Genomic DNA, 26,052 nt, shown 5'->3' on the forward strand with positions numbered 1-26,052 from the left:
CCAGGCTCTGGTGCGCGCCAAGTACTGCCCCAGCGCAGAAGCCGTCCCGGAGGGTGAGGGGCGCGCGGGCGGCGAGGGGTCCCGGAGGGTGAGGGGCGCGCGGGCGGCGAGGGGTCCCGGAGGGTGAGGGGCGCGCGGGCGGCGAGGGGTCCCGGAGGGTGAGGGGCGCGGGGGCGGCGGGGGGTCCCGGAGGGTGAGGGGCGCGCGGGCGGCGGGGGGTCCCGGAGGGTGAGGGGCGCGCGGGCGGCGAGGGGTCCCGGAGGGTGAGGGGCGCGCGGGCGGCGGGGGGTCCCGGAGGGTGAGGGGCGCGCGGGCGGCGAGGGGTCCCGGAGGGTGAGGGGCGCGCGGGCGGCGGGGGGTCCCGGAGGGTGAGGGGCGCGGGGACGGCGGGGGGTCCCGGAGGGTGAGGGGCGCGCGGGTGGGGCCGTCCTGGAGGGTCAGGAGCTCGCGGGCGGCGGGTCCCGGAGACTGAGGGGCGCGGGGGCGGGGAATCCTGGAGGGTGAGGGGCGGGGGCGTGCCGGAGGGTAACGGGGTGCGGAGACTGAGGCGTGCGGCGGCGGGGTGGACGGCGGAGCCCCAGGCTGGAGTCCCTCTGCGGGGAGCGGCGCCCGGCGAGGTGGGGGATGGTTGTCCACGAGCGGGGTCCTGCCAGCCGGGAAGCCAAGCAGAGCCCCCTCCCGCGACCCTGTCCTTCCAGTCCAGGCGGAGCCAAGTGCCCCTCAGGGCGCCGGGCGGACGAGCCAAGGTACCTCCCGGGAACCCTTTTGGTTCCAGGAATGGCAGGAACCCCGCCCCTCTCAGAGCCGGAGGGGGTCGGCGCTGCGGGAAGCCCAGGCCTGGGAGCCTCCTCTGCCTCCTCCGAGGCCCGTGCAGCCTCTGTTCCCTCAGGGCAGTCGGGGTCCAGGGCCTCCCGCCCGCTGTAGGAGCCGGAAACGCAGAGCCCTGAGTCCGGACCCGAGTGAGACGGCGCCAGAGCCGCGGCCGCGGTGTCGGCGACTGGATCGCGTCCCCTGGGCGGGCGCGCGGGGAACCATGCGGGCGGAAAGAACCCGTCGCCTGGGAGCGCAGCCTGGCTGGTTCTCTGCGGCTCTGAAGAGTCACAGACATTATAAAAGGAAAGCGTTGGCGGCAGCACCTACTACCGTATCTCCACTTCTGTTAATAAAAATGTATTCCGCAGGAGTAAGAGGGATTGGGAAAGATGGGTTTTGTTGGCAAAAGCAGTCACTGCCAGCTCCCTAAACGTCCTTAGGTGAGGCCCCGTTAGGACAAGTGCGGGTCCCTCCCATGTGGGTGCAGGACCAAAGTGTGATTGCGAAGTTTGGATTGAGTGTTGGCATAAGCATTTTCTGCTGTTAAATGCATGTGGGCCGGGCATGGGGGTTCTCACCTGTAATCCCAGCACTTTGGGAGGCCAAGGCAGGCGGATCACCAGGTTAGGAGTTCGAAACCAGCCTGACCAACATGATGAAACACCGTCTCTACTAAAACTACAAAAATTAGTTGGGCGTGGTGGCACATGCCTGCAATCCCAGCTACTCAGAGAATCGCTTGAACCCGGGAGGTGGAAGTTGCAGTAAGCCGAGATCACGCCACTGCACTCCAGCCTGGGTGACAGAGCAAGACTCCCATCTCAAAAAAAAACAAGTGCTTGTATGTGGATTCAGATGGAAGGCCTTGGCATCCACTGGTGACCGCTGCAAATAAGGTCCCTATCCCAGTGAGCCCAGAGGAGTGAGATGAAATATAATCACAAAGCGTGTGGCAGGGTGGACGAAAGAAAGGGCAAGCAGAGCAGAGAGGAACCGTGTGGACCGGGGGCCGGGGGCCGGGTGGAAGGTTCAGAGAAGTGGAGGAGGTATTGCAGGCAGTACCCAGCCCAGTGCTTGGTGCACAGCTGTGTTTGTTAAAGACTAAATTATTTTGGGGATTAGAAGGAAATTCTAGAGGGTGTCTGCCGTGGTGCTGCCCGCTCGGGATGTGTGAGATCTTACTCTGACTCCCAAGTTTCCATGGTACGAGAGTCGTGGCATCGCCTTCCCAGAGTGGGTTGAATGATTGATTGACAGAAAGGGTGTGGTCAGTGTTGGCCATTCCTGTGACTGTTCTTTGTGTTGGCAGAGTGGCCACAACCCAGCACGGGATGCAGAACTTCCTGACTCTGCTGAAGGAGCATGAGGACACCTGCCCACCTCCGGCAGAGCTGGTGACCCTTGCAGGCAGGCTGTGCCGGCACTTTCAGCATGACCTTGCCCAGGTGAAGCCTTTGGTTTCAGCCATTCTGGACAGCCAGCTCCGCCTGCACCTCCTGGACAATGCAGATGTAGCCCTGGTGTGTGCCCAAGTCCTGGACCAGCAGGAGCAGCAGCAGGCGGCTTGCCGGCTCCTGGAGGTAGGTCTGGGCTTCAGGGTGGGGTGCGGAGAGAGGTGGCAACTTCTCCAGGCAGCCTCCACCATCCCCAGCACTGCAGAAGTACCTGGGAGTTAGTAGGAACCTGCTGGCCGGAGGCCCACATCCCAGTGCCTTGGAAAAACCTGGGAGGCGTGTTTTATATACGCTTACTCCGCTGTCATCACTAAGCTCTAACAAGTTTGGTAATCTGAGTTGCGGTGGCTCAAGCTTGTAATCCCAGCACTTTGGGAGGCCGAGGCGGGTGGATCACGAGGTCGAGAGATCGAGATCATCCTGGTCAACATGGTGAAACCCCGTCTCTACTAAAAATACAAAAAATTAGCTGGGCATGGTGGCACGTGCCTGTAATCCCAGCTACTCAGGAGGCTGAGGCAGGAGAATTGCCTGAACCCAGGAGGCGGAGGTTGCGGTGAGCCGAGATCGCGCCATTGCGCTCCAGCCTGGGTAACAAGAGCGAAACTCCGTCTCAAAAAAAAAAAACAAAAAACTACTCACTCATCAAATCCCTATTGAGTGGTGACCCGTGACAGGCGTGATGCCACCAAAGTGAGTGAATAAAGTGCGAGCCTGGTTTTGGAGAGTCGACATCTCAGTCAGCAAGGCATTCAGTACCCCCTCTCAGTCTCTGGCTGCAAGTCTGCAATGGAGACCTCTGAAAACCAAAAGTGTCTTGGTCATTCACCTGCTGGTACCTCAACATCAACACATTAGGCCTTGAACGTGACCTGTGCTGATCTGAAGCTGTTTCTAGCATTTGTTGGTCCAACTAATGTGACCACTGTACATTTTGCTGCCTAAATAAGGGTATGCTTGGTGACAGGGCGCTGCCCAGATGGTGCTGAATGGTGCGGATCATTTGCTGGTTGCCTATGTTACTTACTGAAATCTGAAAAATTCTGAATTGCAGGAAACATATGGTCCAAAGGGTTTCCAAAAAGGAATTCGTAGGCCTGTTTTTCCTTTCTTTGGCCCTGTAATACAGTCTATGCATAATTCATTGTGAATTTACCTTCAAGATACTCAGTTCCTTCCAACCCCTAACAAAGCTAGTGTAGTATTCTCCTGCCCCCTCCACCTGTGCACACAGCAACTAGAAGTGTTTTTAAATGCAAATGGCATCATAGTGTGCCCTGAGCAATGGCTCCCAGAGCCAGGGTCTGAGCCTGCTGCTGTCCTCCCACCTCTGGCTCCCCCCAGCCTCCTCTGCGGTGGCCACGCCAGTCTCCTTGCCGTTCCAACTCCTGAGATAATTTCTCTGTCCCAAGGCCTTTGCAGCTGTCATTCCCTCTTCTGGAGGCTGGCACCTGGCTCTCTGTGTGGTACCTTCCTACACTTGTGGTTTCTACTTTAAATGTCAGACCATGGAGGTGATGCCTCCTTCACTCCCCAGTATTGGCTCCTGTTACCCCCTCTCTGGCCCTTCCTCTGTAACTGGAAGGTTCTATGTTTGTCGATGTGCATTCCATCTGCCTCCCTTACTGCACTGACGGTCCACAGAGGCAGGGCCACCACAGTCTTTCTCCCTGCAAGATTGGCTGACACACTGCACAACACCGAGAACCTGGCAGGGCTCGAGGGCTTTCAAATCTGTCAAAGTAAATGAAGTAAACAAACGAAGGCATGCAGTTAGAGTTGTAACGACTGCCGTGAAGGCATTCACTGGCATCAATGATGAAAATCCCCTGGAGAGGAATTAGAAGCTCAGTCAGGGTGAGCCACATGTCTGTCTGAGGAGCCATATTGCCCTTTGGGCCAAATGTTTTCTGCAGTTCAGACATTTTCAGATTTCAGCAAGTAACACAGGCATCCAGCACATGATATGCACCATTCAGCACCACCTGGGCTGAGACCTGGGAGACACAAAGGGACCACCACATCAAGAATGGGCAGCAACCCCAGCCTGTGCAGGGTGTTCCTGCCCAGCCCTGCCCCCATGTCATGCAGGTTCTTTGAGACCACGTGCTGGGAGGAGACTGGGGCACAGAGATGTTGGGTCTGAGAGGTCATTGCCCAGCAAGACTGGGCCTCTCTGATGCCCCAGAGAGAAAGCTGAATGATTCTCAGCACCTCCCTTGCCAGGATGGTCCAAGCAACACTGTAGTTAAAGGCTGATGGTGCCACAGGGACCATTCCTGTGGCCGATGATTGGAATTAAGGGAATGGTGGGAGCCACACAGGAATCACAGGAGAGAGCAGCACCAGGCATCCTCCATGAAGCAGACAGGTGAACTGGACAGGGAGCCCTTCATTCCCCTCACCTTAGAATGTGCTGAGGGGCCAGCACTGCTGCTGGGAGATAAAGGTCTTTCACGTAAGATGTGAATCGGACATCAGACCCTCAAATCACACCATGTGGTTATGACCCTGGCTCCACTTGTTATTTGTTGTTGGCCAAAAGAAAATCACTAAACTTTCCCTTGTCACATGTGCTTTACCGTTGTGTTTTGAGGAGGGTTGAACGTTTAAAGGCAGCCCATTCAAGGCTGATGTGAATGCATCTGCCCACGGTCTGTGAGGTGACCTGGCAGGCCTAGGGTCATACTGCTGAGCTTGCTGGGAACGGAGTGAGGGCCATCTGACTCAACGTCTACATTGCGTGGCCACACTGGCACTTTGTAAAATAAGTGGACTTGAACCCAGAACTCTGCTCACCCCATCACTGCCTTCCCCATTGCTGAGCTGGTTTGGGATGGTAGACACAGGTCCCAACAGTGCTCCAGGGTGGGTGGCCAGGGCTCAGCTTGCTCTTCTTGGCAGGGGTGCCAGGTGCCAGGAGGCAGCCAGGAGCTGGTGCAGCTCTGGAACGACATCCACTACCGTGTGGTCATGAGGAGACTGGGCGTGGCTGCACTCACCCCCGTGCAGAAGTTCCGCTGCAGAAAGAGGTAACCCATGAGGATTTACTTGTGCGTATTTCATGGGGATCCCAAAGGGTTAGATGTACCATGCAAATCCCAGAGGGACTGAAGCAAAGTAGAAGTGAGGAGACATGGGTAGGAGATGTCTGCTGGAGCAGTAAGTCATAGTGTAGTCAGCATAAAATGGCTTCAGTGTGTGTCACACTAGTGCTGGATGCCGATCACCGAGCTATACTCTCCACCAGCCCTTTCACTCAGCTGATGGCTGGAAATGGATGGCTGACCACAACGTGACTGAGGCTAAGGCCAAGAGGTTGGCATCGTGATCATCCCCACCCCTAGCACCCACCCAGGGACCGGCCAGAAAGGGGGCCCTAGAACCAGGGACAGTGGACATGGAGGGCAGGTGACCACTGAGGGGCCACAAGGCCTTTCAAGGAGGTAAGGGTGAGAATGTTGCCAGTGTTAGCATGAGTTTCATGTTGGGCTCAGAATAGTGCCGGGCACATGATAGGCATTAAATAAGTGGTAGTCCTAGTCACTGCCACCATTGTCAGCACTAAATAAATGTTACTGCTAGTAATTGTTGTTATCACCACCATCACCACTTATGAGTGAGGAAGCCGAGGCACAGAAAGGTTAATCTGAGGCCCCACGTGAGAGTTGCAAAGCCGGGACTGTAGCCCAGGCACGGAGGTATTGGAGCCTTTGTTCTTTTAAAAGAATTGAGACAAGGTCTTGCTCTGTTGCCCAGACTAGCATGCAGTGGCACAGTCATGCCTCACTACTGTCTCAACGTCCCAGGCTCAAGTGATCCTCCCACCTCAGCCCCCAAGTACCTGTGACCACCATGCCTGGCTAATTTTTAATTTTTTGTGAAGACAGGGTCTTGCTATATTTCCCAGGCTGGTCTCAAACTCCTGGGAGCCTTTACTCTTCATCTCAGGTGTTCTCCACTGGTCAGAAAAGGGCTGTAGATCTTGCTGTGAACTCCTGACAGCCCAAGTCACAAAGGATTCCAGAGCCACAGGGTCTGGTCACTAAGAACACTGGTCGCTGGAGGAAGAAGACATGCATACCTTTTTGGCCCAGAGAATTTTCTTGGATGGTAGCCATCAAATAAAGTAATGGAGGGAGGCAAGTTGTCAGAAGCCCAGCAGTAAATCAGCTGTGGGGTCTTCAGGGGATGTGACTGTGTCCCTCCACAGACATGCTGACAGCCTGCCAGAGGGCAGTGGAGTCATCTTGTTGGCATGTTTGTTAAGTGTCCCTTGCCTGTTGGGTTCTGGGAGGTGCTAAGGATGAAGACCAGGCCTTGCCTCCCTGGAACTGACACTGGGATGTGGACAGTGGCCAACAGACAAATAAAGTAGATCACAGAATTCAGAGAGTGAGAAGTGTTGTAAAGAGAATATATTCAGAAGAGGCTGCTTTAGGTGGGGTGGTCAGTGCAGGCTGGGCCAAGTCTTGGAGGAGAGTCTTCAGCGTGGTGATGGTGCCAGCCATGTGAGCGGAAGTTTCCAGGAAGGGACAACACATTCAAAGACCTGGGGTCAGAGGAGCCTGGTATTCAGGGGCATGTAATAAATATGTTGGGGTATATGTGTTAACAGCCTTTGAAAAATGTAAATCAGGCCAGGCGTGGTGGCTCACACCTGTAATCCCAGCACTTTGGGAGGCCAAGGCAGGCGAATCACGAGGTCAGGAGCTTGAGACCAGCCTGACCAACATGATGAAACCCCGTCTCTACTAAAAATACAAAAATTAGCTGGGTGTGGTGGTGCACACCTGTAATGCCAGCTACTCGGGAGGCTGAGGAAGGAGAATCACTTGAACCCAGGAGGTGAGGGTTGCAGTGAGCCATGATTGCGCCACTGCACTCCAGCCTGGGTCACAGAGCGAGACTCCATCTCAAAAAAAAAAAAAAAGAGAGAGAAAAATGTAAAGCCAATTCTTAGACTGTAGCCAGAGAAGCAGGTGTTGAAATGGGATTCACCAACCCTGCCTTAGAGGCTGATGAGCAACAGGAGGACACTGGGCTGCAGCCATGGTAGCTGCTGGATTGGGTTATGACTCCATGGGCTGATGGTCCCCGGGGGGTTTCAGGAAGGGGTGGCATCTGAGTCACAGCAGATGCAGATACAGGGGTCAGGAGTAGATGCTGGGGTTTCTAGGAGGTTCCAGTTATGGGCCAGGGCTGGGACAGTGGCTGGGGAAAGGAAACAGGATTGTGTCAAGGTACATTTTGGAAGTGGAGCTAGGGGGTTTACTGATGGGCTGGACACATTGCAGGAGGTAAAGAGAGGACTAAAGCAGACTCCAGGGCTCTTGGCCTGTGTGAGAACCACCAGGAGCATGAGGGGTCCTTCACCGAGGTACACAGGGGCTGGGGGAATGTTTGGAGAGGGGGGATGGAATTCTTTTGGAATTCACGGTGTGTAAGATGCATTTCAGACATCTAAGTAGGTATTGGGATGACATGCCTTCTACAGACAAGTAATACTGTTGCATATATCACCTTTTTGTTATGAAATGTTCAGATCTGCTCAGCACTAGAGAGGAGCATGACCAGCGGGAACACCCCTGGTGTCCAGCTCCAGCACTGGCCAGCCACACATCCCTTTGTCATCTCTCTGAGTGACACTGAAACCCTAGGAAGGCACAGAGAAAGGAGGGGTCCTCTGTGTTCAGGGAACAGACCTCTGGGACTTTGTAATCCAGAAGGGGATGAGGAAGATTCAGCCGAGACGTGGCCAGTGAGAGGAAGAAGAAATCAGGGTGCACGGAATTCAGAAGCCAGTGAAACCGAGAGATGGCAGTTAAGAGGAGAGTTAAGAAATTAACTGGATTTTGTGAGCTGGGGAGCAGTGCTTTTAGTGGCAAGGTGCTGGGGTCCAGGAGTGTCACGGAGACAAGGAGACAGTGGCTTCCCCCAGGAGGAGGCGCAGGGAAGGAAGTGTGACCTTCTGCAGAAGGCTAGGCCTGGAGAAGGGAACAGATTTGGAGGGTCCTGTCTGTTACTGCCTCCTCTCTGTCCTCACCCAGGAACCCCCTGCCCCCTCCCTCTACCCAGGAACCCCCCGCCCCCCTCCCTCTGCCCAGAGGGGCTGAAGACCCGGAACTTCCCCAGAGAGGTTCGAGAGAAGCTGCACAATTTCGCTGTGGGGGTCAGCACCAACCCCAGCAAGGCTGAGAGGGTAAGAATAGAAGACACCCAGGACCCAGGGGTTCCCCCTGGTGCCTCCCCAGGCAAGGGGATATCCCTACCCCAGGCTCCTCAGTAGCCTGTCCTCCAGGGTGCTGGTGGTTTCCGCCTCTCTGGAGGTCTGTGTCCAGAGTTCTTAGTAAGACAGGGGATGAGCAGGTACCCTGTTGATTGACAGCCCCTGCAGACTGTCCTGTCTGCCACATGAAGGGTTTCATTTTCTCACATGGGGTTGGTAACATCTGTGTGTGTGACCCCACAGCTGGACACTCAGCACTCAATGTGTGCCACGCACCGAGACAGTGGGTTGAGGCATCCACCAACCAACATGCTCCCACTCTACAGTGGGCTTGTGCCAGGCACAGGTGGTGTGGTTCTGCAGGCCTTGCACCTCTGGGGCTCAGGTCAGACCCTGGGTATGCTGTCTGGGTGGGTCTGGCAAGGACCCCACTTGGGGATATGCACATGTGGCTGTGCAGACAACTTGGCCTGGACCTCACTGCCCAGGGCATGGGGATCAGCCCAAGGAGGTGAGGTCTGCATGTTATGGTCATGCTCACCGCCCTCTGCTGTCCTTGGAGAGGCTAGGCTGGGCTCTCACCCTCTTCCTTGGTGGAAATGAGCTATCAGAGCCACTTCTACATAACCCTGTCCTCAGGGAATGGAAGCAGGGCTAAAAGTATTACTGTTTGGGGGCAGGAGAACTTGGCGTTGGAGACGAGCTTGACCCCTGAGCAGGTGTACAACTGGTTTGCCAATTACCGGCGCCGCCAAAGAGCCCTTCCCAAGTATGTGGAGCCAGCCGGGCAGGCCACAGCTGAAGACCCTGGTACACGGGAGTGGGGCCCCGACCCCCTGCAGCCCTCAGGCAAGCCCCATGTTGGCTCCGGGTTTGTGGACAGGCCTCAGTGGTCAGGTGAGTGGCCCGAGGGCCCCAGTTTCTTGGTGGTTGGGGAGCTGATTTCTGACAAGGGCCAGGCCTGGGTAGTCATGCTGGTTACAGGGGTAGCCCTCCTCCAGTCAGTAGGTTCCAGGTGTCACTCTGTGGGAGCAAGATCACAGAGTCTGAGGGTCTGAGGCTCAAGACTGGTGCAGGCCAGGCTGTGGCTGCCCCTCTGCATTTCAAGGTCACTGTGTGGCAGGGCCAGGAGCTGGGCTGGAGAGGAGGGGCATCGTGTGGCCACAGAAGGAGTTGGTGAGTCAGTTTAAGAAGTGAACCAAGCACCAGAATTTGGGGTGTCCTGGATTGGCAATCATGGATTGTTGATTCACACCAGAGACAGGCCAGGAAGCAAAAATACTGGGATGGCCCCATGGCAACAGCCTTTTCCAATCAGCAGGGCTGCTCGTACCTGCTGAGAAGGAGGCTCGGACCTGGAGCCTCACTAAGCTCCCCCTTCCATCTCATCACTTTCAGAGGAACGTGAGGAAAAGGGACTTCCACAGTATTTTCCAGAGACCACCCAAGGACCATGGGAACCACTGGCCTTAGCCCGGGACTTGCCTGCAGATGAGACAGTCTCAAGGCCACTGGCTTCCAGGTACTGTCATCTCCACGGCCACGGAATCACCTCACCTATTCAGTTCCTTTTCCTCCTCCGGTGGAGACTGGGACATGGAGTGGGCACAGGGATGACAGGACCCCCACACTGGAATCAGGTAGGCCCCAGGGAGAGGAAAGCCACCAGCAGGAGCCCGCTTCAGGGACAAGGGTGGAGGGCAGTTTCTTCTGACCCCATGTGTGCTCCTGACTCATAACCTGATTTCATGTCTGTCCTGGACAATGGGGGACAGACTTAGAAGGAAACACCTGCAGGCCTGCTACCTAAAGGCACACCCAGCTGTCTCCGTGGTTTGTTTCTAGTACTTTTGTCTGTTTTGCTTTTCATTGAGTTAATACTAGCCAGTATGTCTTGAGTTCCTACTGCACACCAGCACTGTCTGAGCTCTGTCCGTACACCCAATGCTCCCTGCTACCCTGGCCCGAGGGAGCCTCTGCCCACCAAGAGACAGTGTTCTCCATGTCACCCAGGTCTCTGCCAGGTGGCGAGATGTACCAGGAGGGGCCTGGCCATGATCCTGCTACCCTCCCTGTCTTCTGCCCTGGCCCTGGCCTCTGCCCTCTGGCTGCTGGCAGTGGCATACTGGACCCAGCTGTGGCTGCCCCTGAATCTTGGCTGATGTCTCTCGCACTGGCGTCCTCCAGGGAAGTTTCCTTCCAGACTGGGCAGCTGGTCCACCGTCATGGGCTGGACTTCATGATGGGCCCTGCAGACACCACGGTGGCTGTGTCCATTGCCACCCTTGGAGATCCCAGCCCTACAGGTGGGTCCACTTCAGACAGAGCATGAGTTTCAGCACCAGACGTTGTGACTACTCGAGTCCTGCTTGAGGGGATAGAAGTGTGGGTAAGGCCACACTGCTTGAACCCATGATATTTTATTAGACCTGGAGTCAATGTAGTTAGAACAAAGACTCTTCCCACAAACACCCCAGATTATTTCTCATCCATTTGTGTGTGTGTGTGTGTGTGTGTGTGTGTGTGTGTGCACGCATATCACTGAAGAGGAAAGAGTTGAGAGGAAAGAGCTGCCACCCTCTGCTCTCCACTGCAGTCCACCTGATTTATCTGTTAACACCAGTGCAGCAGAGGAGGCTGAGCTCTTTAGACTCCCCAGCTATCCACTCCCCTTAGCCCATAGTAGAGATACCATGATTTTAGTTTCTTTATAGGTTATGATTGAAGCTGTAAAATCATTTAAAGAATGTGTATTTAGATGTATGTTTTGTCCATCCATTACACCAGAATCATGAGACTTCTCAGTTTGTAAGGAGGAAATTGGCGCTACGAATTCATCTATATTTCTTTCCTTTTTTTTTTTTTTTTTTTGAGACGGAGTCTTGTTCTGTCACCCAGGCTGCTAGAGTGCAGTGGCAGGATCTCGGGGCTTGCTGCAACCTCTGCCTCCTGGGTTCAAGTGATTCTCCTGCCTCAGCCTCCTGAGTAGCTGGGACTACTGGTGCCTGCCACCACGCCCAGCTTTTTTGTATTTTTAGTAGAAATGGGGTTTCACTATGTTGGCCAGCCTGGTCTTGAACTCCTGACCTCACGTGATCCACTCACCTCAGCCTCCCAGAGTGCTGGGGATTACAGGTGTAAGCCACCATGCCCAGCCAGATTAACCTATATTTAACATTCTCTGGATATATACATCTTTTCTCTTCAGCTTTTTTCCTTCTTGGAGCTTCTCTGTGCATTTCCTTTTTCTTTTTGCATTGTCTGCTTTTATCACAGCCTTAACATCTTCCAGCATTTGAAGCATCTCATCTGAAAACTCACTGCTGGGGGGTCCTCCTTTTTCCCTTTCCCATCCAAGTGATGCTCCCTAGGCCTGGAGTGAAGCTGTTGTCCCCAGTGCTCCCATGCTGCTTCTCTGGGTTTGCTCCAGGGTGTCCGGAATTTCAGGTCTGGGTCTTTATTTGACTCCTTTGTTTTGTTAGCCAATATCTTCAGTTAACCTTGCAAGAAAGAGTGCCTGCAAGATAAATTATCTGAGTCCTTGTTTGTTCTAAAAAAAACATCTTTGATCTGTCTTCACATTCAGTTAACAGTTTTGCAAGGACAGAATTCTGAGTTGAAAATACTTTTTTCCCCTCATAAATTTGAAGACTTTTACATATATATATATATATATATATATTTGTAGCATTCAGTGTTGTCAGGTGTCCCAGTGTGAATATTCTCTTTAAGGTAACATACTTTTTCTTTCTTGGAGCTTTTAGATTCTTTTTTTTTTCTTGCCTTTTTTTTTCTTTTTTCTCTTCTTTTCTTGTCTTGATGTTCTGAAATTTCACACTGAGAGCCGAGGTGTGAGTCTTTTGGTTTCATCTTGCTGTTAAGACTTTCATCTTAAAGAATAAGGTCTCCTGTAAGCTCTGTGCATTTTTTTTTTATCCTTTGATAGTATCTTTGGTAAGTTCCTGCTTCCATGTTTTCAACCCTCTCTTTAGAACACAAATGTTATTTGGATATTGGAACTCTGGGACCAGTCACCCAGAGAACTTACCTTTTATCTTGCATTTTTTTTAAATGGTATGTGCGTTTTTAGTATTTCTTAAATTCTGTCTTGATTTTTTTTTAAGAGTTGTGTATCTTTTTTTTTTTTTTAGATAGAGTTTTGATCCTGTTGCCCAGGCTGGAGTGCAATGTCATGATCTCGGCTCACTGAAACTTCTGCCTCCAAGTAGCTAGGATTACTGGCATGTACCACTGCACTGGCTAATTTTGCATTTTTAGTAGAGATGGGGTTTCACCATGTTGGTCAGGCTGGTCTTGAACTCCTGATCTCAAGTCGGCCTCCCAAACTGCTGGGGTTACAGGCATGAGCCACCATACCTGGCCAACAGTTATATATCTTAAGAGAATTTCAATCCTCCTTTACTGATCTTAGAACTCTTATTCCTTCATAGATTACGTTACTTTCTATGAATGTAATATACTTCCCTAAGGTTCCTAATAAGAATTTTTTTAATATGCTTCATTGTCTGAAGGCAGGATTGTTGGGACCGTGGATTCTGGCCCTTCCTTGATGCAGAGGTAGAAAGAGGAAGGGATCTTAGGGCTCACTTGGCTGGAGGGGACTTGTCAGTTTGATCACACAGGCCTTTCATGTCTTGCTGTCCTTTTAATTTAACTGTTGGAGACTCACATTTGCCTGTCTATTTATGAGGCTGGAGTGGGGACGGTCACCGGGTGTCTTCACACTGGGGCAGGAGGAGCACGTCTTTAAACCTGGGGCCTGCACAAGTGAGGGGTGACGGCCCCTGGGAATCAGCAAACTCCTTTGTTCTGTCTATTGAAATCCCTGCCTTTGGGCTCCCTGCTACGGCTGAGCACCTGGATGATTTCCCTCTTGAGCTCCTTGGGAATCCCAGCCCCTGCCCCACACCCCAGCTACCTGCCAGACACCCCGTCACCATGAGCTGTACTTGCATCCTGACTGCACAGCTGTGGACATTGTGCTCATGGCTTTCCCTTTCTCTTGGAGAGAGAATATGTAGTCCATTGCTCTACTATGATGGATGGAACCAGAATGTCCAAACTAGTGCTTGAACATTATTTTCTCTATCCAGAGTGTCTGTAAAGTCTGCATGAAAGAGAAAGTAGCAGAAAGCAGTCACATAGGGCAGCCCCTTGACATAAGAAGGCCCTGGGCAGCTAGGAACCAGGTTAGGCAGTGACTCTGGTGTACAGGAAGGAAGATAACACGAGCCTCACCCCCAGGCCTATTGTTCTGTGTCTTGAGATCAGGACCATCTTAATACTTGTTTTATAGCCTAATAGACTCAGGGCAGGAAAAAAACTGCCTTCTCAGGCCACAGCTTTCCTAAATGTCCACCCAGAATTAACGAAATCCACAGCAGCTCGTCTACTCTCCGGAAAGTCAAAGGGAGGGGAAGGTAGTGACAGCGTATACCTCAGTGACATCTTGGTAACTTCAGTAAGAGGTAAACGTGGAAACCACCAAGAGCTGGTGGCTGAGCACTCTGTGAACCAGCCACAAGAGGAGACTTAGGGCTCCTGGCACGTCCTTCTGGGCCAGCAGGAGGGAACAAGCTGCAGACTCTGACACTGGCACCGAGGGCATGCGAGGTCTGCGATGACGGCAGAACGCGACCATGTCTTGGTCTCTGGAAGCCTGTAAAGGCTGTTGAGGTTAATGGTGATGACAGTTCCTTCCTTGGAAAGGGAGACTAAGGCCCAGGGACCATGAGTCTGGTTCATGTGTTCTGGGCTGGGCTGCATCCACCTCCCTACCTTGAGGTCTTGGTTGTGTCACAAGTGGGCTGTGCTCCTTCATCCTGCCAGTGTGCCGTGGAATCTCATCACATGCAGGGTTTGCTGACCCACCCAATGGCCATCCCCAGAACGTGAAGCTGGAGGAGGATCCAGGCACAAGCAATGGACGAGCAGAGCTACGGGTGGGCAGGTTCCTGGTGACACAGCCCCCACTGCAAGCTCCTGAATTCATCCTCACCCAGAGGTAAGCCCTGAAGAGCCATAGGCACTGGATGGTACTTTCTACAGGCCACAAGGTAGGGTAATGCCCAGTTTGCAGACTCACCATCCCAGACTGTGCAGATAGAGCCCTTTCCTTTGGATTGCTGAAAACTGTTAACAGTCCCCCTCAGCCTACATGTATGAAGAAAAAGGTAGTTTTGTCTCAAAAGAGCACCTCAAAACATCAGAGCAGATGTGGGCATCTCATTTATTGGACATTATCAGGGCTCACCCTCCCCCAAAATCATCCTGGGCCTCAGCAGCCTCTTTCTGGTGTTTTCTTTTCCCTGGACAAACACCGTCAGTTTCTGACAGAACCAACATCATGTTTTCATATTCTGAACTGTAGTGTTAAAGGGACTTTTGGGGGGTCTTGAACAGCCCCTTGAGCACTTGCTGTTCATAGTGTTAGCATTGTAGACGTCAGAAACAGAGACGATGACCAGGATCTTCGAGGCCAGCACAGCAGGTAGAATCCTGCAGAGACAGGAGGGAGGAAGGAGTGTCACAGGATGACACTCTGGTGGGGAGGCAGTCACCCCCACCACTCCTGTTCTAGCACACACGCCATCCTGTCTACACTAGGGCCAACAGGAGCAGAGCAGGTCTCCAGGGTGTGAGGTCGCCTCCCTCATCAGGAAGCTGAAACCAGGTTTGACTCAAGGCTCATGCTAGCAAGGGCAGGATTATAGGAGATGTAAGAGAAAATGGGGAGCAGCCCCCAAATCACATGGCCTGCTTGCTGAAACAGCCAGACTGTGAGAAAATGTACACCATATAGATGGACTCACTTTTCATTAGTGATTGGGCGCTGAGACCAGGCAGAGGCTGCCACAGCCACAGTGTCCCCTGTGTCTCGCCTGACCTCACCACATGGCCATCTCAACCTTTCCTCTTGTTCCTCCAGTTCCCACACCTCTCTGCTCCAATCTGAAGGCCATTTTCAACCTGAGAACGTCAGTTCCTTGGTTAAAAGTGCCTTAATTGAGGTGTTTTTGACCGTACTTATGTAGATGGAGCACCTGAATTTTCTGTGTGACTTTCATGTCCACATGAGGCCACCACTATGATGAAGATCTTCAATGTACCCCCGTCCTGCCCTTCTGCACCTCCCCCTGGCCACCCGGGACCATGGATCTGCTTCTGTCACTAAGGATTAGTTGCATTTTATAGAATTTCATGTAAATATGGTATATATTGGGGTCTTTGTTTTGCTCTGGTCTGGCTTCCTTCACTCTACATGACTACTTTGAGGGTCACCATGTTGTGGATGCATGAACGGTTCATTCTTCTCTGGAGCCACATGCCATGGCGTGGCTGTGCCACAACTTCTTCACCCTTGCCCTGTGGATGGGGGTTTGGGGGCATCACAGACAAGGCTGCTGAGAACATCCTGTGTGTGTATAGTGTGCACACTTGCCTTCATTCCTTTCTCCTGGTTCATGCCTAGGAGTGCCGTGGCCATGTCACGTGTTACCTTTGTGCTGACCTTGCTGAGGAACTACCAGCCCTTGTCCTGAGTGACTGTGCTGTGCACCCCTGCCCTCCCTCCTGCTTCCCGAAGTCTTGTCTCCACACCCAAGGCCTGTTCCTCCTTTGAGATCTCTGCTTCTCCACATTTCTGCTCACTGGCTCCTCCATGGGCCTGCCCTGAGCCTTCTGTGCAGTCGCACCTATGACCCACCAGCTGACCCTGCTCTCAGTGTAGTACAATCATTCCCCTCCTAACACCCTACATACATGACAGCCCTGCAGAAAAAAGAGTCTGTTCTGATGAGTGTCAGATATTAGAATGGCTCCTGATGAGGAAGAAAGGACAGCTGGGTGGATTTTGTTACCCAGTTTCCCTTGAGACAGCCTATCCTTACACTGTCTTTTCCAGCCCTCCAGAGCTTTCCCCAGCCCCATCTGCCTTCCCTGGCCCTGTGTCTGCCATGGAGCTGAGCCAGGCCCTGCCCTCCAGCCAGGTGAGGCTTCCCTGTGAGCACTGAATCCCCTTTTACTCCTGGATCTGCAGCTCATAGTGCTGAGGAGAACTCAGCTAGTGCCACACCAGGCAAAGATGAACAGGGGCAAGGATGATTTGTGGCTGAACATTACTGGACTTGGAGCTGGGGTGAGGGGTGCTGTGGGGCAGTGTTCCCTCCTGAGTCCAGACTGGAGGGGGGTCTTCTAAAGGTCAGGAGGTGCCCAGGAAGGAGGGCAGGTCTCTAGCCTGGCATAGGCAGCCTCTGTGTTTAACCCTGTGTTGTCTTCCAGGTGCAGTGTTCCGACACCCAGGCCTCTGGTGATGCCTTCTGGGGAGCCAGGATGCTCCTTGAGTTTTCAGGGAGCAGCCTGGGCTGAGCTGTCCTCAGGAGCCAGGCAGCACCCCAGGAGGAGTGGGTGTGGATGGTCTGGTTGTTCAATACAAGGAGTTACAGAGCTTTATCCCAAATACAAAATGGAGGCCCCCAGAGTTTCACTTGGGGCTCTGCTGAAAAGCATTGAGAGATTCTTTCCCACTGTTGTGTTTGAATAGTTTGGTTGGCAATTCCCTGTGATAGAGAAAGCATTTGAGAAACGTTCATGAGATCAGAAGTCAAAGGTGGGTCTGTCCCACTCAGGCAGAACTGGATCAGAGTCAGGCTCCTGTGCACTTGTGTGCAGGGAAGGCCATTCTAGAGGGGAGTGTCCTGCTGCTGGCTGCCTTGCCATCTGCCTGTACACAAGGCCTGACTTTTCCACCAAGTTTACTGAGTGTTCTGAGATTTCTGTGTAGGGGCTTCTCCCTTGAGTACTGGGAGGTAAACGTGTTAGGTTAGCCCACACAGGGCACAGTAGGGTGGATTTTCTCTTCCGGTTGTAATTCACTGTGCCTGTGACACAAACGTTGTAGTCAATTAAAGTTTAATGTTTCGAACTCCCCCCTTTTTATTCACTTAGCCATGTTTTCTGGGCATCTGTCCATGTCAAAGTACAGAGATCACCATCAGCCTTCCCACCCGGGGCCAGTGTTGCATGATACGAGTGTACATGAACCATGCAGCGTGCCTGAGAGATGAACATCTGAGTGGTTTCTAGTGTGTCTGTTTCAGATGCAGCATTAGGATGGGCATCCCTGTCCTCTGCCCTTTGCCTTTCACCTAGTTTTTGGGATAAATTCCTGCAATCTCAATTTCTGGGTCAGTTGTGGTAGCCCTCTGTGTGGCCGTGATTTTGGAATGTCTGACTGACCTTGTGCTCACCTGACCATGTGCCCATCTCAGGGGAGAGCCACACGTGGTCTGAGCGGAGGTCAATAGCCCTTAGCCCAGAGAAGTCAGACTCTGGCCCTGCCCTCAGGAGCTCCCAAGCTGCTCCGTGGAGACAGAGGCACAAATACCAACTTCCCTGTGGGGTCATGGGTGGAACAGGAGGAGCAGCCATGGTGGGGAGACCTGACAGTGGGGTAGGGGGAGCAGGAGAATCTTGACAGGAGTTGGAGGAGGACAGTGCGATAGGAAGGAAATGGGGTGGCATAGCAGAGAAAACAGGAGGCTTGGGGTCTGGAGGCCATCACGCTGCTCACCTGCAGCCCCACACACTTGGCAGTCCCAGGCCTATAGGAGAAGCAGGAGGTACTGGGACCAGCCTCCCAGGGATCCCGCACTCAGAGGATGTGCTGCCAGCATGGTGGCATGAAGTGGAGGGCACAGCCGCTTGCCTACCTGTAGCAGGAGAACCACCTCCATGTCCACCACAGGCTGACTCCCCAGACTTAGCAGAAGCAGCAGCAGTGACGACCATGCCTTGGGCTGCTATGGGAGGAGGCACCACTCCTTGACCCTCCCAGGAAACATGCAGCGCCTAGGCCCATCTCAGCACCTGTGCGGAGGGGCTGCTGCCCACAGGCCGTTCCTTCCCCCATCTCCTTGCTGGCTTTATCCTTCGTCTAACAATGGGATGCGGCGCCACAGCCTGTGTTGCCCTCATCCCATTGTAGGACCAGCCTGGGCCCAGTAGACACAGGTAAGGCACCATGACCCACTGGTTTGGGGTGACCCCTCTCTGTGCCTTCCTGTGGCACCGTCTAGAGAATGAAGGGACACACGACTCTGCCAATGGATCGATGGCTGGGAGGAGGGGCCAAGGGAGGTGGGAGGGGTGGGGTTTGGCCAGCCCTGGGCTTTCTGGACTCCAGAGACAGCAAGGTGAAGGCTCAGGACAGCTCCAGGAGACTGAGAGCCGAGACCAGGACTTCCCGACAGAGTGGAAATGACCACCCAATAGCAACGGCGGCCCATGAAGGGCCTTAATTCCCTGACTCGCCCTCGGTTGGGCTTCGGGAGGCAGCTGTGGTCTGAAGAGAGTAGTGAAATATGCGTGCGTTCCTTTCTTAGGGCTGCTATAACAAAGCACCACAAACTGAGAGGCTTAGAGCAATGGAGATTTGTTGTCTCTGAGTTGGGAAATCTAGGAAATTTAATCATGCTGTCTCTGAAGAGGGGGAAGAGCTCTCCAGCCCTCTCTCCAGCTCTGCTTGTTTCTTGGCTTGTGACATCAAAGCTTCAGTCTTCACAACCGTCCTCCTTGTATGCATTTTTGTGTCCAAATTTCCCCTTTTCATAAGGACACAATCATAGTGGACTAAGGGTGGCTGTAATTACTTCTCACATTTATCATCTGCAAAGACCCTATTTCCATAGAAAGCCATATTCACAGCTCCTGGGGGTCAGTACTTGAATACAGGAATTTCGGGGACATAATTCAACCCCAGCAGTGTCTGTGTCTCTGCTGGTCATCTCCATATCCCTGCTGGTGCCACACAACCATGGTCCCTCCCAGGGTGCCCCATCCTTGTACCTGGTGCTCCAGGCAGTTCACAGGAGGGCCTAACTGCTAGGTTTGGGGCTGACATTGGGATCCCCTGTCCAGTAAGGGTTAAATCAAGACTCTTCTGGGGATGGGGTGCTTAAGTTTTGAAGGCAGGAAAATTCCGAAGTTCGTTCCTCTCTGGATGCTAAGCCCGAGCAGGGGACCTCTCCTGGGGGCTCCCGTGCCTCCTGAGGCCTGGGCAGAAAGTACTTGCAGTCCTAGGCCCCTGAAGACAAAAGCCCCTTCTGACTCCGATAGCACCCCTCCTGCTCTGCCTGCCTGCAGAGCCTCCAAGGTTTTGTGGGGAGTCTCTGTGGAGCTGCATGATCAGGGTTGAGGCAGACCCTAGAATTATCTTTAGCATGCAGAGAGTGGAAGGGGTGTGGGTGGAAGTGAGGTGCAGGTGGCCTCAGTTCTAACAAAATACTGCAATACTAGCCTGATTCCACTTCCTGGAGTTGGCTTCTGGAGAGCCTCAGGCCAGTGTATTTATAATAGGGTCTGTGTGACTCACAAGGCTTTACGCAGGGCCTGGGCCATCTCATGACAGGGCAAGTGCCCCCATATCTGGGGCACCTCTCCTGTGTGTCCTGGACACAGGCTTCCATGACTCACAAACTTTGGCACCTGGAGACCGGGTTCTGGGCTGGAACCTGAGTGTGAAGCCACTTGGAGGCTATGTGATTGCAGGTGAATCACAACCACCGGAGACTGGCCCCCTACTCTGCACAAGGAACTAGCCATATCTGGCAGATTGCTGTGAGTCACCTGAGCAAGACACCTGCACATGGTGGTAAGAAAACACATTTCTCCCTACTGAAATGGGACAACCATTGGAGACCAAGTACTGAGGTATGAACTACAGCAGAGCAAGTTTCAAAAGACCCTGTGTGCCCTGAGGAGGCATTGCTGATCATGAGGTGTCTGTGAAGGCATCAGAGGGAAGGTGACCTGAACCTGGAATGATGAAACCAGCCGTGGGTTTAGGAGATGGCAGATGGTGTAGCTGGAGCACGTCTGGAATGTGGTTGGCCAGGCCCGGGCAGCACTGGGCTGTGGAGGGACTTAAATGCCAGGCTATGAGGGCTCACCCTGGTGAGGGAATGCTGTGGACTAGATTATACTTTTTTACTGCGGTAAAATTTACACAATATAAAATTAACTTTTAAAATGTACACTTCTGTGACATTTAGTTCATGCACAATTGTGCAGCCACCACCTCTTAGTTCCGAAATATTTTCATCACCCAAAAGGAAATCCTGTCTCCATTAAGCTACTATTATTCCATCCTTCCTCTGACCCCTGACAACCAATAATATGCTGTCTGCTTAGATTTACCTATTCTGGGTATTTCATATAAGTGGTATCATGCAGTATGTGACTAGCACAATGTTTTTATTTTTATCTTTTTAGAGGTGGGGTCTTTCTTGCTTTGTTGCCCAGGCTGGACTTGAACTTCCTGGCTCAAGCGACCTTCCTGCCTCAGCCTCCTGAGTAGCTGGGATTAGAGATGTGTGCCCCTGGGCTGGGTTCTCAGCACAAGGTTTCTGAGGTTCCTCCATGTTGTAGCAAGTGTCAGCCACAGCAGCTGCACCATTTTGTAGTGATGTTCACATTTCTCCACTTCTTTGCCAGCACTTTTTAGTTTCTGGTATGGAATGTTATCTCATTGTATTTTCTATTTGTATTCCCATAATGGCTAATGATGCTGAGCATCATTTCATATGCTATTTGCATATCTTCTTTACAGAAAACTCTCTTCAAGTCCTCTGCCCTTTATGAAATTGGGCTTTTTGTTGTTGGGTTTTACGAGTTCTTTATATATTCTAGATACTAGATCCTTATTTGGTACATTATTTTACAGTGTCTTTTCTCCCATTCAGTTGGTTTCCTTTTCCTATTTTTTTTTTTTTTTTTTTTGAGATGCCCTATCGCGTGGGCTGGAGTGTAGTGGTGTGATCTCGGCTCAATGCAACCTCTGCCTCCCAGGTTCAAGTGATTCTCCTGTCTCAGCTTTCCAAGTAGCTGGGATTACAGGCACATGTCACCATGCCTGGCTATTTTTTTTTTTTTTTGTACTTTTAGTAGAGACAGGGTTTTACCATGTTGGTGAGGCTGGTCTCGAAGGCCTGAACTCAAGTGACCTGCTCACCCTGGCCTCCCAAAGTGCTGGGATTACAGACATGAGTCACTGTGCCTGGCCCCTTTTCATTTTCTTGATAACGTCCATTGATGCCAATGGTTTTTAATTTTGATGAAGTCACATTTAGATATTTTTTGTTTCCCATGCTTCTAGTGTCATATCCAAGAAATCACTGCAAAATCTAATGCCAGTAAGTACATGAAAAGATTTTCATCACTAGACATTAGGTAAATGAAAATCAAAACCACAATGAGATACCACTTCACACTTGTTAGAGTGGCCATTATAAAAAATATGTAAAAAAAATATGGAGGCCAGGTGCAGTGGTTCATGCCTGTAATCCTAGCACTTTGGGACACAAGGGTGGGCAGATCACTTGAGGTCAGGAGCTCGAGAACAGCCCGGACAACATGGCGAAACCCCATCTCTACTAAAAATACAAAAAATAGGTTTGGTGGCACATGCCTTTAATCCCAGCTACTCAGGAGGCTGAGGAAGGAGAATCACTTAAACCTAGGAGGCAGAGGTTGCAGTGAGCTGAGATGGTGCACTCCAGCCTGGGTGACAGAGTGAAACTCCATTTCAAAAAAATCAAACTCTCTGGGTGTAGAGGCATGCAGCTGTAGTTCAGCTACCCAGGAGGCTGAGGTGGAAGGATCACTTGAGCCCAGGAGGTTGTGGCTGCAGTAAACTATGATCATGCCTATGAAGTGAGAGAAAAAAAACTAATATTGGCAAGTATGTGGAGAAAGTGAAAGCCTTGTGCACTGCTGGTGAACTGTAAAATGATAGTTGCACAATAATGGGAATGTACTTAATGCCACTGAAGTGTACACTTAAAAATAGTTAAAATGGCCCGGGTGCGGTGGCTCATGCCTGTAATCCCAGCCCTTTGGGAGGCCAAGGCAGGTGGATCATGAGGTCAAGAGATCGAGACCATCCTCACCAACATGGTGAAACCATGTCTCTACTAAAAATACAAAAATTAGCTGAGCATGGTGGAACACTCCTGTAGTCCCAGCTACTCGGGAGGCTGAGGCAGGAGAATCACTTGAAACTGGGAGGCGGAGGTTGCAGTGAGCTGAGATTGCACCATTGCACTCCAGCTTGGGCAACACAGCAAGACTATATAAAAAAAAAAGTTAAAATGGAAGATTTTCGTGTGTGTGTGCATGTATTTTACATGTAATATATGTTTATATGTAAAAATATATGTATGTATATACGGAACTGGTCCTGAAATAATTTCATGTGTGATGAAAGAAGACCCTTCTCTCCTGGAGTAGGAAGTTGCCTTTTTGTTCATGCTGGCACTATACATCCGAGGCTCTTCCACACACACCCAGCATAATTTCACCAACCAGAGGGCACACACTCTCCAAAGGCCTGTTTGTGCTTGCTTGCATCCCTGCCCTCTACAAGCCACCATCAATCATAAATATGTCTGAAATCTCTGTAGTTTCTACTTTGCCATAACCCCATAGAAATAGGATCATACAGTATGTAGCCTTTTCACACTGGCCTCTTTCACTTAGCAATATACATACCAGATTCATCCATGTCCTGCATGGCATTAGAGCTTTCTCTGGCTGAATGGGATTTCATTACATGGATGTACCCCAGCCTGGTTGTTCACTCACCTATTGAAGGTTATCCTGACTCCCTAAAGTATTTGTCTATTAGGAAAAGAACTACTTTTTATAGATGTGGGTTCGTTTCTGGGGAGAAATCCTGGTACAAATAAGGGAGAAACACTGAGACAAAACTGGAACAGTCCAGGTCAAAGTTGGGGATGAACAAGCACCGTGGCTCCCGAAAAGGAAGGGCAAATGTGCACCCTATATGCTTGCTTTTACAATTTTTTTTTTTTTTTTTTTGACAGAGTCTCACTCTGTTGCCCAGGCTGGAATGCAGTGGCACAATCTCAGCTCACTGCAACTTCCACTCCCCGGGTTGAAGCAATTCTCCTGCCTCAGCCTCCTGAGTAGCTGGGATTGCAGGTGCACACCACCACGCCCAGCTAATTTTTGTATGTTTAGTAGAGACAGGGTTTTTCAACATGTTGGCCAGGGTGGTCTCAAACTCCGGACCTCAATGAATCTGCCCACCTCAGCCTCCCAAAGTGCTGGGATTACAGGCATGAGCCAAGGCACCTGGCCATCCTTGGCTAATCTTTTCAAATAGTTTTTGTAGAGACGGGGTCTCCCTATGTTACCCAGGCTGGTCTCGAACTCCAAGGATCCAGCAGTGCTCCAGCCTCAGTCTCCCCAAATGCTGGGATTACAGGGATGAGCCACTGCACCTAATTTCAAAGAAATCTTTTTACTTTTATCATTAAGTATGACATTTGTGTTTCCGGAACATATTACCTATCAAGTTAATTTTTATTCCCAATTTAATACTATTTTAAAGTCATCCATGGGTATTAAATTCCATCAAGTGATTTATCAACACATACTGAGATAACCCCTATGAGTTCTATCTGGTAGTGAAGTTAATCAGAGTGTTTTCTAATATTAAATCTTCCAAACATACTATTATATTTTTTGAGACAGGGTCTCTGTCATCCAGGGTGGAATACAGTGGCATATCTTGGCTCACTGCAACCTCAGCCTCCTGGGGTCAAGTCCTGCCCCAGCCTATCCAGTAGCTGGGATTATAGGCACCTGTCACCATGCCCACCCCTATTTTTTGGTATTTTTAGTAGAGATGGGATTTCGCCATGTTGGCCAGACTGATCTTGAACTCCTGACCTTTAATTATCTGCCCACCTTGGCCTCCTCAAGTGCTGGGATTACAGCTGTGAGCCTCCACACTCGGCCCAGACATACTAATGTGTTTCCATTAGGATCAGGTTCAGCCCAATTTAACAGCACCAACTCCCCTCCAACCCCAAAGAGAAAAGGTGTCTTAAGATAGTCCATTTCTCTTTCATGTAAAAAATACCAAGATGTAGGTAGTCTAAGGCTGGCAAAATACCTTCCTGTTTATCAGAGTCACATCACATTTTCTGCCGCACATTCTAGTAGATGGCCTAAATCTTCAGGATGAATTTAAGTGCTATGATAACTGCTAAATCTCCAAACACCTTTGGAGATTAAATGATGCAGATAAAAAAAGAAAAAAAAGGCACAAGGGGGCTTTCCCCAGTTGTCTGCTTGCCTTTTTAAGGAACCCTCCCACAAGACCTTCTCAACAACTTCCGTTTCCATTAGTCAAAACTTAGTAGCATGATCACACTTAGCAACAAAGATAGTGATAGATTAGATAGATGATTGATAGATCTTTTCAAGTGGGCACACTGCCATTTTAAGTAATAGTGATTCTGCTGGTAAAGAAAAAGATGTTGGATCCACTATAGTCTGTTAAACTTAATATCATGACTTTCTTGTTGTTAGCTATACACTGGTTTGCTGTAATCCCACTTAGAATTTTTAAATTTATGTTCACACATATGGTTTGCAAGTCATTTTTTCTCCAAAATTTCTATTTGTTGGGCAAGTTGTAAAATATTGGGATTATTTCCCCTTCGTTTTTCCTTATAACTAACTATTCCTGAGAAGTCTGGCATGTCTTTCTTTTCTGGGGTGGGGTAAAAGTAGAGGGACTAGGAAGATTTACAAACCATTGATTCAATTTCTAATTTGTAAAATTTTCGTTTCTTTAAAAACTCTTAAGTCCTAATCAAGTCTTACTCTTTCCCACAGTATTGGATTGCTATCCTCAATACCGTCAACATTTCTGGCTTCTGCCAGGCAAGGATACATGTGGCTTATCATCTGAAAACACAACAAACTAAAATCTAACCCTAGGTATTAGTCACCTGAATATAAACTTTCTCTTATGATTTTATTTGGACTTCTTTGGTACATCAGTAACAAAATACACCTTTACAAGAATTCCCAGATTGGGGGATATACTTTAGCAAATATCTGCAATTCTTTGTTTATATAAGATTTCTCTTCCCTTCTGTGAATCATCATTCTTCACCCCAGGTATCTTGAGATTGGATTCCGTATAATGAACGGAACACACACAAAAAAAGAAGGCATTTGGAAATCATTAAATTCCTCCCCTTCAAGGATGTAAGTTTCTTTGGGGTTTCCTTCTCTAATAGTGTACAAAGCAAACACTCTTCCCAGATTAATGCCCACTCACATAACAGACTTGATGAGACAGTGAGAAAACTAATTTTGTGAGTAGACAACTGGCAGAACTTATCACCACTCTGACTCTGTAGCTACACACAAATATCTTAAGCAGCATCACTGATGACACATCTTAAATTTAGGTTTTAAGATCATTATTCTCCATGTTATAGATGGGCATCAAAAGCAGTCTCCTCTTGACTGCACTCCAGATTTGTTTGAAACTTTTCAGTGACAAAAACTTACCCATTTCCCTAGAGGCTCAGTGAGCATAAGATGCCAACAATAAGTTTCATGACTTCATAGCACGGGCCAAGTTCCTCCCATGGAATATAAATGGAGACTTGAAAGACTTCCATCCTGTCTTGGGAAACAACCATTTACAAA

At 50.7% G+C, this 26,052-nt stretch overlaps 1 protein-coding gene across 2 annotated transcripts; it reads left to right on the forward strand.

The window, feature by feature from the left end:
• Positions 1 to 17,445, forward strand: ANHX (anomalous homeobox). 2 transcript variants are annotated; one of them, XM_039472152.2, is made up of 10 exons: positions 1 to 53; positions 2,123 to 2,393; positions 5,172 to 5,299; positions 8,346 to 8,469; positions 9,177 to 9,393; positions 9,895 to 10,018; positions 10,510 to 10,802; positions 14,374 to 14,521; positions 16,421 to 16,505; positions 16,798 to 17,445. In XM_039472152.2, exons 2-10 carry the CDS (start codon positions 2,145 to 2,147, stop codon positions 16,882 to 16,884), a joined length of 1,455 nt encoding a protein of 484 aa, XP_039328086.1. In that variant the 5' UTR covers positions 1 to 53; positions 2,123 to 2,144; the 3' UTR covers positions 16,885 to 17,445. The 2 variants fall into 2 exon arrangements, with proteins under 2 accessions (XP_039328086.1, XP_003937127.1); XM_003937078.2 differs by lacking the exons at positions 1 to 53; positions 10,510 to 10,802 and having other exon boundaries at positions 2,145 to 2,393; positions 14,393 to 14,521; positions 16,798 to 16,884.
• The last annotated feature ends 8,607 nt before the right edge of the window (positions 17,446 to 26,052 follow it).

The sequence above is a fragment of the Saimiri boliviensis genome, chromosome 7, assembly GCF_048565385.1.
Source record: "Saimiri boliviensis isolate mSaiBol1 chromosome 7, mSaiBol1.pri, whole genome shotgun sequence".
In the NCBI taxonomy this organism is placed as follows: domain Eukaryota; kingdom Metazoa; phylum Chordata; class Mammalia; order Primates; family Cebidae; genus Saimiri; species Saimiri boliviensis.